Below are 12720 nucleotides of genomic sequence, written 5' to 3' on the forward strand. Positions count from 1 at the left end.
TCCAAAGGGTCCCTGCTATATTCACATGGCACTCTATATATCCCTTTTTGTGACAAATCTATAAACGGTAAAGAATCTGTGTTCTATGAGGGCAAGAATGTATATCTAGCAATAGGATTAAGAATGTTACTTCCTTACTTAAAAACCTTCAATGGTATCCACCAACTTCTGCATTAAGAACACATTTGTCAGCATGGTGGCTCAGACAGTAAAGAATCCACCTGCAATGCAGGAGACCTAGGTTCGATCCCTGGGTCGGGAAGATCCCTTGCAGAAGGGAATGGCATCCATTCCAGTATTCTTGCCTGGAGAATCCCATGGGCAGAGAAGCCTAGTGGGCTACAGCCCATGGGGTTGCAGAGTCAGACACAACTGAGAGACTAACACTTGTCAGTACAGGTATTCAAGGCCCTCCACAGTGTTAAGGTCGTACTATTTTCTGAGCCCCCAAAACAGGATTATCTGTTCCTTTCCAAATAAGTCATGTACTTTCTAGTGCTTGCATTTCTGTAGCTTCCTCTGTGAACCTGGTTTCCATGTCTTTGCTAACCGACACCATCATTCCACTTTTTTTTTTTTTTTTAATATTTACTTATTTATCTGGCTCTTCTCAGTCTTAGTTGTGGCATGTGGGATCTAGTTCCCTGACCAGGGAATGAACCTGGGCCCCATGTATTGGGAACATGGATTCTTAGCCAGTGGACTGCCAGGGAAATCCCATTCTACTCTTTTTTAGTCTGCAGTTTCTGAATTTTCTACCATAAACATGGATTTCTTTTATAATAGGAAAAAAAATGCTACCCAATCTTCCAAACCTATATCTAATTCTATCTTCTCCATAGACTTTTTCCTGATTTCCCCCAAATAAATTTGGCCTCTCCCACCTTTGACTCCCTTTATGCTCAAGTATGGTGTATTTTCCTTAGTATCCGAGTTGTTGTGATATATCTCATATCTTTATTAGTTTAAAAGTTTTTAGATAATACTGCTTATACCTTGCTTTTCCATACATCTTCTTATCATATTTTGCATATGCCTTATATACATAAGGTGCTCCATAAATGCATTAATTTGAATCTAAAAAATCTACTATATGTAAAGCAGTTGTGTAAGGCAGTTGTCTAAATACATGGATAATCTTTTTTTTTTTTTGGTTGTACTGGGTCTTTGTTGCTGTTCACAGGCTTTCTCCAGTTGCGGTGAGCAGGGACCACTCTCTACTTGCAGTGCATGCTGGGTTTCTCATTGCAGTGGCTTCTCTTGCTGTGGAGCACAGGCTCTAGGTACAGGGGCTTCAGTGGTTGTAGCCTGTGGGCTCAGTAGTTGTGGCGCACAGGCTTAGCTGCTCTGTGGCATGTGAAATCTTTCCAGACCAGGGATTGAATCCATGTCCCCTGCATTGGTAGGATTCTTATCCACTGTACCACCAGGGAAGTCCTAAAATTATCTTTAAAGTACAAAAGATACCTGTGAAACAGATGGGTACTAAATGGAATGAGAAAATCACATTATGTTACAAGTATAAAAAGAGAAATAAATCTTATTTGCATCTCAAATAAATGCTCTTTAATCAAAAGGTAATATATATTTAGAGACTCATTAATTTTGTATTATACACAAAGCTAAACATTCAGAAAACTACGATCATAGCATCTGGTCCCATCATTTCATGGGAAATAGATGGGGAAACAGTGGAAACAGTGTCAGACTTTATTTTCTGGGGCTCCAAAATCACGGCAGATGGTGATTGCAGCCATGAAATTAAAAGATGCTTACTCCTTGGAAGGAAAGTTATGACCAACCTAGATAGGATATTAAAAAGCAGAGACATTACTTTGCCAACAAAGGTCCGTCTAGTCAAGGCTATGGTTTTTCCAGTGGTCATGTATGGATGTGAGAGTTGGACTGTGAAGAAAGCTGAGTGCTGAAGAATTTATGCTTTTGAACTGTGGTGTAGGAGAAAACTCTTGAGAGTCCCTTGGACTGCAAGGAGATCCAGCCAGTCCATCCTAAAGGAGATCAGTCCTCGGTGTTCATTGGAGGGACTGATGCTGAAGCTGAAACTCCAATACTTTGGCCACCTCATGCGAAGAGTTGACTCATTGGAAAAGACCCTTATGCTGGGAGGGATTGAGGGCAGGAGGAGAAGGGGACGACAGAGGATGAGATGGCTGGAAGGTATCACCGACTCGATGGACATAAGTTTGAGTGAACTCCAGGAGTTAGTGATGCACAGGGAGGTGCGTGCTGTGATTCCTGGGGTTGCAAAGAGTTGGACATGACTGAGAGACTGAACTGAACTGAACTGAAGATCCCCACATTTATTTCAATTCTGACAATTTAAAATAGAATTTTAATTCAAGTTTCATGTAGCAGCAAAACAGTACCACTGCTCCGTATTTATTTTTATGACCATTTTTGCTGTTTGCAGGACAAAAGGAAAACAGCACATAACATTAGTTAAATGTGATGAAAATTACAAGTCAGAAAAGGCCACAGTAGTTACCTAGTTCAACCCACTAAATTTCTAGATAAAGAAAATAAGGATTATGAGTTTCTTGGCCAAGGTCATAAAGCCAAAGCCAGGACATCTGACTTCCACTTTAGCACTCTTCCTACTGCAAAACAATTCTCATCTCAAGGCTGTAATAACTAGAGCACATTATTTTCAATTGATATTGAAGCCAACAATGCTCCAGTACTGAATTAAGGCCATTTGCACATTTCAGTCATGCTCAAGAGAAACCAAAGTGTGACGAATGAAGGAATGAAAAGGAATCCTTATTATCTTTTCCCAGGAGGCTTCTTCCTTATAAACGGATAGAAATGAACACTACTTTACAAGCTTTGAGAGCATCTGTGTTCAGACACTCTGAAAAGCAAGAAAAACATGATAGGAAATTACATACATAATAGAATTTTGACACATGATGGAACATGCAACACAGCATTTTAAATGCTACATTATCAAAAGTTACCATTTATTTCATAGTAACCAAGAAAGATATGCTTCAGGGAAAAAGAAAAAAAGGCAGCAGCCTATTTCTCAAAGCGTACTTAAAACATAAACCTATCTACCAATAGTTACATTTTTACAATTTCATCCCTAATAACTGGCACATAGTGGGAACTTAATAAGCATTTTCATAATAAGAAATCTCTCTTAGTATCACCCAGTACTATTCTTGAATACTGCAGCTGTACCTCAGTGACTATAAAATGCTGCTACTTGTAGTAGAAAATAATGAGCACTGACAGTTTGTATCAAACAGAAATGTTCCAAGACTAGAACATTTTATGTGTTGTGTACATGTATGTCTGTATGTGTGCTTGTATGTATGTATATAGGTTCATTTGCTTTCTCTATATATATATGTACACATATAGGTATACGTATGAATATATGGTAGGCTTCCCAGGTGGCTCAGTGGTAAAGAATCAGCCTGCCAATGCAGGAGACAGGAGATCCAGGTTCAATCCCTGGGTCAAGAAGATCCCCTGGAGAAGGGAATAATAGCAATCCATGCCATTATTCTCACCTGGGTAATGCCATGGACAGAGGAGCCTGGCGGGCTAAAGTCCATGGGGTCACAAAGACTGAGCGACTGAATTTCTGACAATAGTGATCTTACCTAAAGATCTTATGCTATGGGACAGTGATTTTGAAACTTTAATTACAGCAATTACTAACAAAAAAAAAAAGGATTATACACCACAACCTAGTACACATAACACGCATGCACAGGAACACACATACATAACTAAAACTAAGGTCTCATGAAACACCATTACTATATCCAAAGCACTAATATTTTCTATTCTATTTTTAAAGCTGCTGTTTGTGATCCACTAAACTGATTTTGTCACCCCTGTTCTGAAAGCTCATAAAAGTGCAAGAAAACATTAAAATATCAGCAAGGTGCATTCATTCCTTAGACCATAGCCTAGAAGCCAACCAGACACTGGCAAAATGAAGACCAGAAATCCCTGGTAGCTCAGACAGTAAAGAGCCCGTCTGCAATGCAGGAGACTGGGGTTCAATCCCTGGGTCATCAGGAAGGTTTCCTGGAAGGAAATAGCAACACCCCACTCCAGTATTCTTGCCTGGACAATCCCATGGACAGAGGAGCCTTGTGGGCCACAGTCCATAGGGCCACAGAGTCAGACACAGCTGAGCAATTAAACAAAAGATGCCAACCAGAGATGGGCAAAATTAAGACTAGAAATCACTAAACACTATTCATTCCAAAAATCTATGTTGAATGCCAGAAGGATGTTATTATTGTGTAAGTAAAAAATAAAGACCATAAAACAGGTCAAAAATTTTAAAGGCATCAAATAATAACATATATTATGATCACAATGGAATTAAGTTAGAAGTCAGTAACAGAAAGCTCTGTAACATCCCAATTATTTGGAAAATAAATCATGTTTTTTAAATAACTCAAGGACCAAAAAGGAAATCAAAAGGTAAATTATAAAGTATTTTTAACTAAATGAAAATACAACACGTTAAAACTTGGGGGAAGCAAAAAAACACCCTCAAGAGTTTTACGGGTTTAGAGAAGAACAACAGGCCCAAGTCACCACCTCAGTTGGGTTCCCTCTCAGTTCAGTACAGTCGCTCAGTCGTGTCCGACTTTGTGACCCCATGGATTGCAGCCTGTCCATCACCAGCTCCCGGAGCTTACTCAAACTCATGTCCATTGAGTCGGTGATGCCCTAGAGCAATCCAAACTGCTCACAAAAGGAGGGTGGCAACCTGGAGGGAAATCCGTTGGGTTAATTTTACTAATAAAGGTGAAGGAATCAACCCCCACCTCACCCCAGATAGAAAGGCTTTCCTAAATCTGAAAAGAGAGTAGGAATCTAATAAGCTGTCAGTGAAGGAGAAGAGCCACGCAAACAGGATAATATGAATAGAGAAGAGTGGGGACAACATCCAGGAAAAGGCAAGACAGGAAGCTGCAGAGCATGGTGGTGATCCGACCCACAGAGGTAGATAAAGTGTGTCATGGTGGTTTCCTCCCCATACTGAGGACAGCTCCTGGAACATAAGAGCCTATCTATTACTACTGTCTAATGTAACTGAACCTTCAGATTCTGCCCAGAACCAAGTTAAATTTGGGGGGGGAAACCCTCAGCTTCTCAGAGGCCATCTAGACCAACAAAAATAGAAACTGTCTTGCCTTCAGTTGTTCTGAGGTGCCCTGAGGCTCCCTCCAATACCCAAACCTGCAAATCTGGATTATACTAAATATTCCAGGTTTTTTTGGGGTTTTTTTTAAGATTTATTTTGGCTGTGGTGCATCTTTGTTGCTGTGAGTGGGCTTTCTCCGGTGGCAGTGAGTAGGGGCTACTCTTCATTGTGGTCCATGGGCTTCTCATCATGGTGGTTTCTTCTGTTGCAGGCACTGGCTCTAGGTGCATGGGCGCCAGTAGTTGTGGCAAATGGGCTTAGTTGCTCCAAGGCATGTGGGATCTTCCTGGACTAGGGATTGAACCCATGTCCCTTGTACTGCAAGACAGATTCTTAATCACTGGGCCACCAGGGAAGCCCTATTCCAGTATTTTTTAAGCCAGCATACAGGGTTAAGAGGAGACAGGATAAGTATTTAAATACTTATTTTTAATTAAACATACTCTCAATTTATCCAGTGTTTAAAAAGGGGGAGGGGGCGCCAATTCATTATAGACAACCATTAGCTCAGTTTGATGGAAAGTATTACTAACTGATCATTCTGATTAGTGGTGTTTATTAAATATGTTTTCTACATGTATTTCGGGGAACTAAAATGAATAAGGATGCTACTTAGCTTTGCTGGAGGCAATCCCACATCCTGCTAGGTTTAGTTTTTATATGTGCCTGGCTTCCTAAAATAGGCATAAACTGCCATATTTAGATCTATGCTATTTATTTCCACAGAGAAGGAACCTCAGAACTTTTAAAGTAGGATAGGTTATCTAATCTTTTTACACCTTTGTTGTGATAAAGGAAGAAAAAATACATGATCCTGGAGGCAAAAGAAAGAGTGAACTTAATTACAAAGATTTAAAAGCAGAAAAATTCATACAGTGTCTTTTTAGAAAAAGCATATTTTCTTCCTTTCATCTCAAGGCAAACCATTTATCTACCAAGAAGCACAAATACTGTGTTCCTTCTTTTTAAAACTTTTTAAGTCATATCCTTTTTAATGGAAGAAACCTGGAGTCTTAATCTTATAATCTGAAAATCCTTCTAACATATCTGAACTGTTGACTACTTTTCAAAGCCATTATAGGAACTAATAGCTAGATTAATTCATAAAACATTTTCTCAAAAAAAAACTTCACAATGAAATTTTCTTTTGACAGAACATTTATGAATTACAACCATTTTTTCCTAAATCCTTTCAGAGGGGAAAAATTTAAAGTTATGGAACAAAGATAAACAAAGTTATATTATTCTTTTACCATGTTAACTGATCTAGTGCACATCACTTTAAAGCTGAAATTTACAATGCATAGTCAACACACTGAGTGATGTATCTATGAAAATCATTAAATATTCCAAGGTATTAATTATAATACCACTTTACATTTGTATAGAATGTTTCAGTTTGCAAAACATGTCCATAAATTCTTATGACTGTATGTCCTTCAATTTAAGTACAACAGATAGAAGATGTGAGTCCATCTGGATATACCGAAATAGTTAAAAGCATGGATTCTGGAGCCAACTGTTTGGTTTGGACTCCTAGCGCTGCCACTTACAATTACAGAATGTGATTCTGAGTACATTACTCAACATCTTTGTGCCTTAGTTTCATCATCTGTAAAATGGGGATAATAATCATTTCTACCTCGTGGGTCCACTAATGATTAAATCAACTAATATATGTCAAGTACTTAATCCAGTGTTTAGCTGAGAGTAACCATTATATGTCATACATGCCAATTTTACTTATCAGCAGCATAATTGTATGGATAGGGAAACAAGCTAGTAAGTCACAGAGCCAGGAATAGAAACCATAGCTTCTTCTCCCACTTGATGTTTCATCTACAAAAGGCTGGAGTTTTGTTGTTGTTGGGGCTTGTTGTTGTTGTTGCAATTGTGAAGCATCAGAAGGTTTTCTAGACTGACAAAAATCAGTGTAATCTGAAATTGTACAAATCAAAAAATTCAACAGCTCAAAACACTTATAAAGTTGTATTTTAATCTATATTATATATATACATTTTAAGTTAAACTGAAATTAAATTAAAAATATAAATATTCCATTTTGTTGACAGAAGTATATATACACTGAGGAACAGTCATCTGTGTTGCTATATTTGCAAAGCAAAACTCAAATCTAGAAGGAAAATACTAAGACGATAACTGTGTTAGAATTTCCTTTTTTTTCTTTCTGGTTTTCAAGACATTTAGGACTATGATATTTGCAATTTAAAAAATGATTTCCAAAATATGTTTACAAAAGTTGGTATTGATAGAAGAGAGAGAGAGTGTCCAACTCTTTGCGACCCCATGGAATGTAGCCTGCCAGGCTCCTCTGTCCATGGGATTTTCCAGGCAAAAGTACTGGAGAGGGTGGCCATTTCCTTCTCCAGGGGATCTTCCCAATCCAGGGATCGAACTCTGGTCTCTCGCATTGCAAGCAGATGCTTTAGCAAGCAGACGCTTTACCATCTGGGCCTCCAGGGAAGCCCCACTGATAGAAGAAAAACTTCAAAAAAAAAAAAAGAAAAGAATAAAGAAGAAGAAACACTTCAGAATTAATTCTGGAAAATAATAAATGTCCACCTGAAAAACTATACTCCTTTTTCAGACATGTTTGAGGGTATCCTTCCTCAGACTTTGTTCGAATTTCTTCCCTTTGGTGATTTAAGTGACTGTGACAACATCTTCCACTGTATCTAAAAATAGGGAAAGAGTGTGTGAATTTATGAGCTGAAATGCAAAACTGGCACTGGATGCCTAAATTAGAGTATTAAATAACTTAGCATACTCTTAGCATAGAAATATATTTTAAGCACTCATATCCACATGCTTTCTATATTCATACAAATACATTTAATTCAACCATCTTTCATCTTTTCCTATGAAGTGAAAAACTGTGAAGTCATGACCTTTTTAAAACACGCCAAATCACTTCTTAAGAGATTAACTTGGACAAAGCACTCCACTCCAGACCTCAAGCTCCTTCTCTGAACAACAGTGAGTACACTAGAATGTCAGTCAGTGGTTCACGACCTTTTTTCCACGGCAGCCCATCTGAGGGACTCACCAGCATCTCTCCACTTACAGCAGTGGCTCATTCAGTTCAGTGGCTCAGTCGTGTCCAACTCTTTGCAACCTCATGGACTACAGCAGTGGGGATGGTCTGAAATGTCCCATGGTTGATTCTGATGTACTACCCTAGAAGCTGTTCCCCTGCCTTTCACTCCTGAAAGTTCTTTAGGGTTCTGCACAGTTCCAAAGCCTGCCACTGTAGGCCCAGGAAAATTGCAACCCAATGACCTTACCTGACAGTGTTACTTTAATACATTTTAAAAGGCCAAAAGTTAATAACATGGATTCTTTTGTTGAAGCATGGAAGATTCAAAAAGAATTTATATATTGATGATATCAAAGAGGGCTCTGTAACTTAACTGTTTATATGGCAAACAGCACACCTCCCCTAGAATTCACTTCTCATCAAGAAGGTAGTAAAGAAAGAGAAAATGTGGAGAATCAAACAAAATACTTCCTAAAGTTGAGAGTGGTCTGAACAAGTGATTAATGGGAAAGAGATCTGTACAAGTCACTTTTTTTTGGTAACAGAGAAGGGAAGCCAAAGATTGACACACAGAGAAATGGGATGCTATGTCATCCCCAATTTTTTTTTTTTTAACCAGACAACTCTGTTATAAACTAATAATAATAGTGACTAAAAATATAATTTGGGTATGTGCCATATTATAAATATAAGCCAAATACATTGGCTCAGCAAGAAGATTGATAAACTGCCCAGGACACTTAACAGTGTCCATTTTCTTTGAATGTTCACTTATTGTCGACAAATTTACACTATTTGAAGCTACTGTACATGCAGTCTTGCAAAAAACTCTCACAACTATGGAAGAAGGAAATGGAATTTTAAGACTTGCTTGGAAAATGTGTGTTTACCTCAAATGTGAGCCAACATTACATCATCATTTAAAAGTACACAAGGCATGGCAAAGATGCTGAGTGGGGTTTCAAAATTAGAATCATGTATATGAAAAAAAGTGTGTAACTGCATTATCTTCAAATCAGAAAACATATTAATCAATACATGCTGATTTTAGCTATGTGCTTTACAGTGAAAGTAACCTTAACAGGCACAAAAAATAACAGATTTCTCAGATCTATCATTTGACCCCTCCCCTTCACCACCACCAAATTGGCTGGGTCAGAAAGTTGCTGTCCTCTGTACCAGAAGATGACATCAATGGTGACTGAGAATACAATGTATACTTCCCTATCACTGCCCTATTGATTCGTGCCTGAAAAAGTTGATAAAAGAAGTTTTCGGTAGTATTTCTTCTGAAATCCTTTACAAAACATGCTGTCCATTGCTGGCTTAACTTGCTGAACGCACTTCCCATTAAAAAAAAACAAATTCTCAGTGTTCTCCACGTGAACCATAACAGTAAAGCCTAAAACTTGTGAAAATGAACAGACCAAATAACCCAACAAGAAACAAAGTGAACAGAAAGAAAACGCCCCAACCTCAGGTCTGTAACATGTTCACATTAGAGACGGTAGCAAAAAACATTCAAGAGAAAACAATTCTTTACACTGAGTTGGGACGGACACATATTTGTTTAATGTATACACACATTTCTTCCTCATTCTATACCCATGTGTCAAAGCATGGAACTATTAAATTTGTGACAGTTTCTGTTGTGTCTCAAACTTTACATATAAGTTTATCATGGCGAGGGAAAAAAAAAAAAAAACTTGCTTGGCTTGACTCACCATGAATCACAGCCAGGAGGTCATCTTGTTGTGTATCAGCAACTATGTTTTCACTACAGCTATGTGACCTCAAGTGGCAGGAGCAGAGGCACCAAAATAGAAAGGGCAGGAGGCTTCTCCTGGTTTCTCGGCCCCAAATGGGCTTTCCCAGCCCATTCGGGCATCTGAGCAAGAGCCAACCGCAGAGGAGAGAAAGAACAAACCCAACAGCTCCGCAGAGAAAGGTTGCAGGCCCACCACACCTTCCATGCCCTCCCGGGAGCACGGGAAGGCAAGATCATAAAAGAGGACAGGCTTCAGAAACAGCATGAAGAAAGCAGCATGACAAGGGCCAAAGCTAGCCGGGTGTAAGGCAAAATCCAGCAGTGGCCGAGCGGCACATATTCTGGGAAGGTCTGGAGACAGAAAAGGCTCTCTTGACAGGGATCCCCGGGCGCAGCTTCGGCATGAGCGCACATCGGGCCCCCTGCCTCCAAGCACCTCCAGCACCCGGGACCTGTCGCTGCTCCCACCTCACCTGTCGGGTGCCCGCTGGCCCCGCCGGCATCTCTGGCCCCATCCTCCCTGCACGCTCCCTCCCGGCGCGTCTCTCGGGACCACCACTGGGGTCAGCGTGGGCAGCGAGCCGAAGCCCGCCCCGCTGCCCCAGGCCCGGCCCCGGCACTCACTTTCTGAATCCGCTTCAGCGCCATCGGTCAGGGAGGGCGGCGGGGACACCGGCCGGCGGGGCACGGCTGCAGGGCTCGGGAGCGTGGGGTAGTGCGGGCTCGGATCGCCGGCTACTCGGCTGGCTCAGCCGGATGGGTCCCCGGTTCGCTGCTGTCTAGCTAGCTCTGGGCGCGGGTGCCTGCTCCGAGTGCGCCCGAGCGCTAGTGTGCGAGTGTGCGGGCGGGGACGCCGGCGAGACTCTTTTGTTTCCGCTTTTGCTTCTGGGAAGGAACCTGCGGCCGCCCGGCCCCGCCCCCTCCCGCCGAGCATACTGGGAAATGTAGTTCCTGCATCCTACTCGGCCACTGCCCAGGTCGGAGACCTTAACCCACTGTCTGGGCTCAGAGGTGCCAGGTCTGGGTTAGTCTCTGCAGATGGATTTTGATCAAGTAACTGAAACTGGAGCTCCCAATCTGTAAAATGAGAATAACAAATTAGCTCGAAAAACATGTACCGGGTTCTAATGTGTGCTACAGCTAGCTCATCTTGTAATTTTTTTTTTTTTTCATCTTCCCTTTTTCTGTTACCAAATCCTCTTCTCAAGAGTTAGAGTGCCCTGGAGTTCCAATCTCAGACCTCTCGCCATTAATATCTTCCTAGACGATAGACCTTGTATCCTCCGGTGAACTGGAAGGCCACCTAGCATAGCCGGAGAAGCGTGGGCTTTGTGGACTGACCCCTCTCCTGGGATGGAATCCAAGCTCTGATCCCTGTCCACTGTGTGACCTTGTAGCACTTAAATTCTTTAAGCCTCAGTTTCTGCATGTCCAAAGAAAAAATAATCTCCATATATTATTGTAAGAATTAACTGATATTAATATAATGTGCCAAACACACTACCTAATATGTTGAAAGTGCTCTATAAAAATTATTTCCTTGTTTTTATGTATATGATAATGATTTTAAGATCTCTCTTTCCAGCCAAACTCTTACCCCAGTTTCAGCATTTCATGTCCAAAAACCTCCTGGACATGTCCACATTTATTCCCTGTGGCCAGGAATCAGAATGTGTTACAAGATGAGGGTTGGAAGAAGGCTTTACAGGAAAACCTAAACAATAGCCACCGTACCATTCTAAATGCTTACAAAGAGCAAGGAACAAAAATCCACTCAGGTAACTTAAAAGAAAATGTTCAGGGAAATAAGATAGTGAAAGAATGATAGAAATATTAATAGAATCTGAAACTTAATTTAGAAGCCTTTCATTCTCCCTTCTCACCACCCCCTACATCCAAAATAAACATAAAAACTAAAACCAGTCTGGAGTCTGACTACTCTCTTATTTTTCTTTTCCTGAGATCTTTGTTCTCTCTGCATGCTGGCCCACCCTCCTTTTTCCAGCTCCCCCTTAACTTCTCTTGTACAGGGTACGAGCTCCCACCACCCTTACTCCACTTTCTGACACTCTTCAAGCAACTGTTTCTGCTGCTAAATGGCCAAGCCTTTTGGTACTCCCTATTTATCTCCCTAAAGGGAAGAATCCCATTGACACAATTCATCTTTTTACTTCAGGCTATACATTTTCAGCTAATGAGCAAAGTATAGATTGACCACTTTTGGATTAGTTTGCCAACCATGGTCCAATCAGCTGTGGGAAATTTAAAGTACTTTGGGGCAAACAGGTTTCTGAAACACGCCAGCAAGGTCATATGATCCTGCAGAGAGCTGTACTGGGGCTAGCTTGATGCACCATCTTTGGGCTCCTGAAAGTGGGACCCTACAAAACATTGCTCTTCCTTTTCATAGGGCAAGTGTGAGAGTGTCCTTCTAAATAGGGGAGAAACAGTCTGGGTTTGGGCACCAACTGCATTGGAGAGTTACATTCTCAAGCTGATAGTATCTGGATATAATGCAGCAAGTGAGGCCATCCCCAGCCACTCGCACTACAGGAAGCACTAATTCCAAGTAAGTGCTCATTACCAGAAAGCCCAGGAAAAAACCCTCCAGTGTTGTTAAATGGACAGTCCTGATAAGTCAGTCTATCACCACCCTGTAGATAAAAACACACAGTCAGAGACGACAATCAGGGC

General features: G+C 40.8%; 1 protein-coding gene across 5 annotated transcripts in view; it reads right to left on the reverse strand.

Moving 5' to 3' along the window:
• UBE2D1 (ubiquitin conjugating enzyme E2 D1) overlaps positions 1-10931 on the reverse strand; it is a 37445-nt gene extending 26514 nt beyond the window's left edge. Inside the window, exon 1 of one of the 5 annotated variants that reach the window (XM_055561040.1) lies at positions 10651-10931. In XM_055561040.1, coding sequence (XP_055417015.1) covers positions 10651-10674 — 24 coding nt within the window. In that variant the 5' untranslated portion in view covers positions 10675-10931. Of the gene's footprint in view, positions 1-10499; positions 10617-10650 lie in introns of those variants that run through there. The other 4 variants (XM_055561037.1, XM_055561039.1, XM_055561038.1 and 1 more) reach the window with 4 other exon arrangements.
• Between the last annotated feature and the right edge of the window lie 1789 nt (positions 10932-12720).

Source organism: Bubalus kerabau, chromosome 22 (assembly GCF_029407905.1).
Source record: "Bubalus kerabau isolate K-KA32 ecotype Philippines breed swamp buffalo chromosome 22, PCC_UOA_SB_1v2, whole genome shotgun sequence".
NCBI lineage: Eukaryota > Metazoa > Chordata > Mammalia > Artiodactyla > Bovidae > Bubalus > Bubalus kerabau.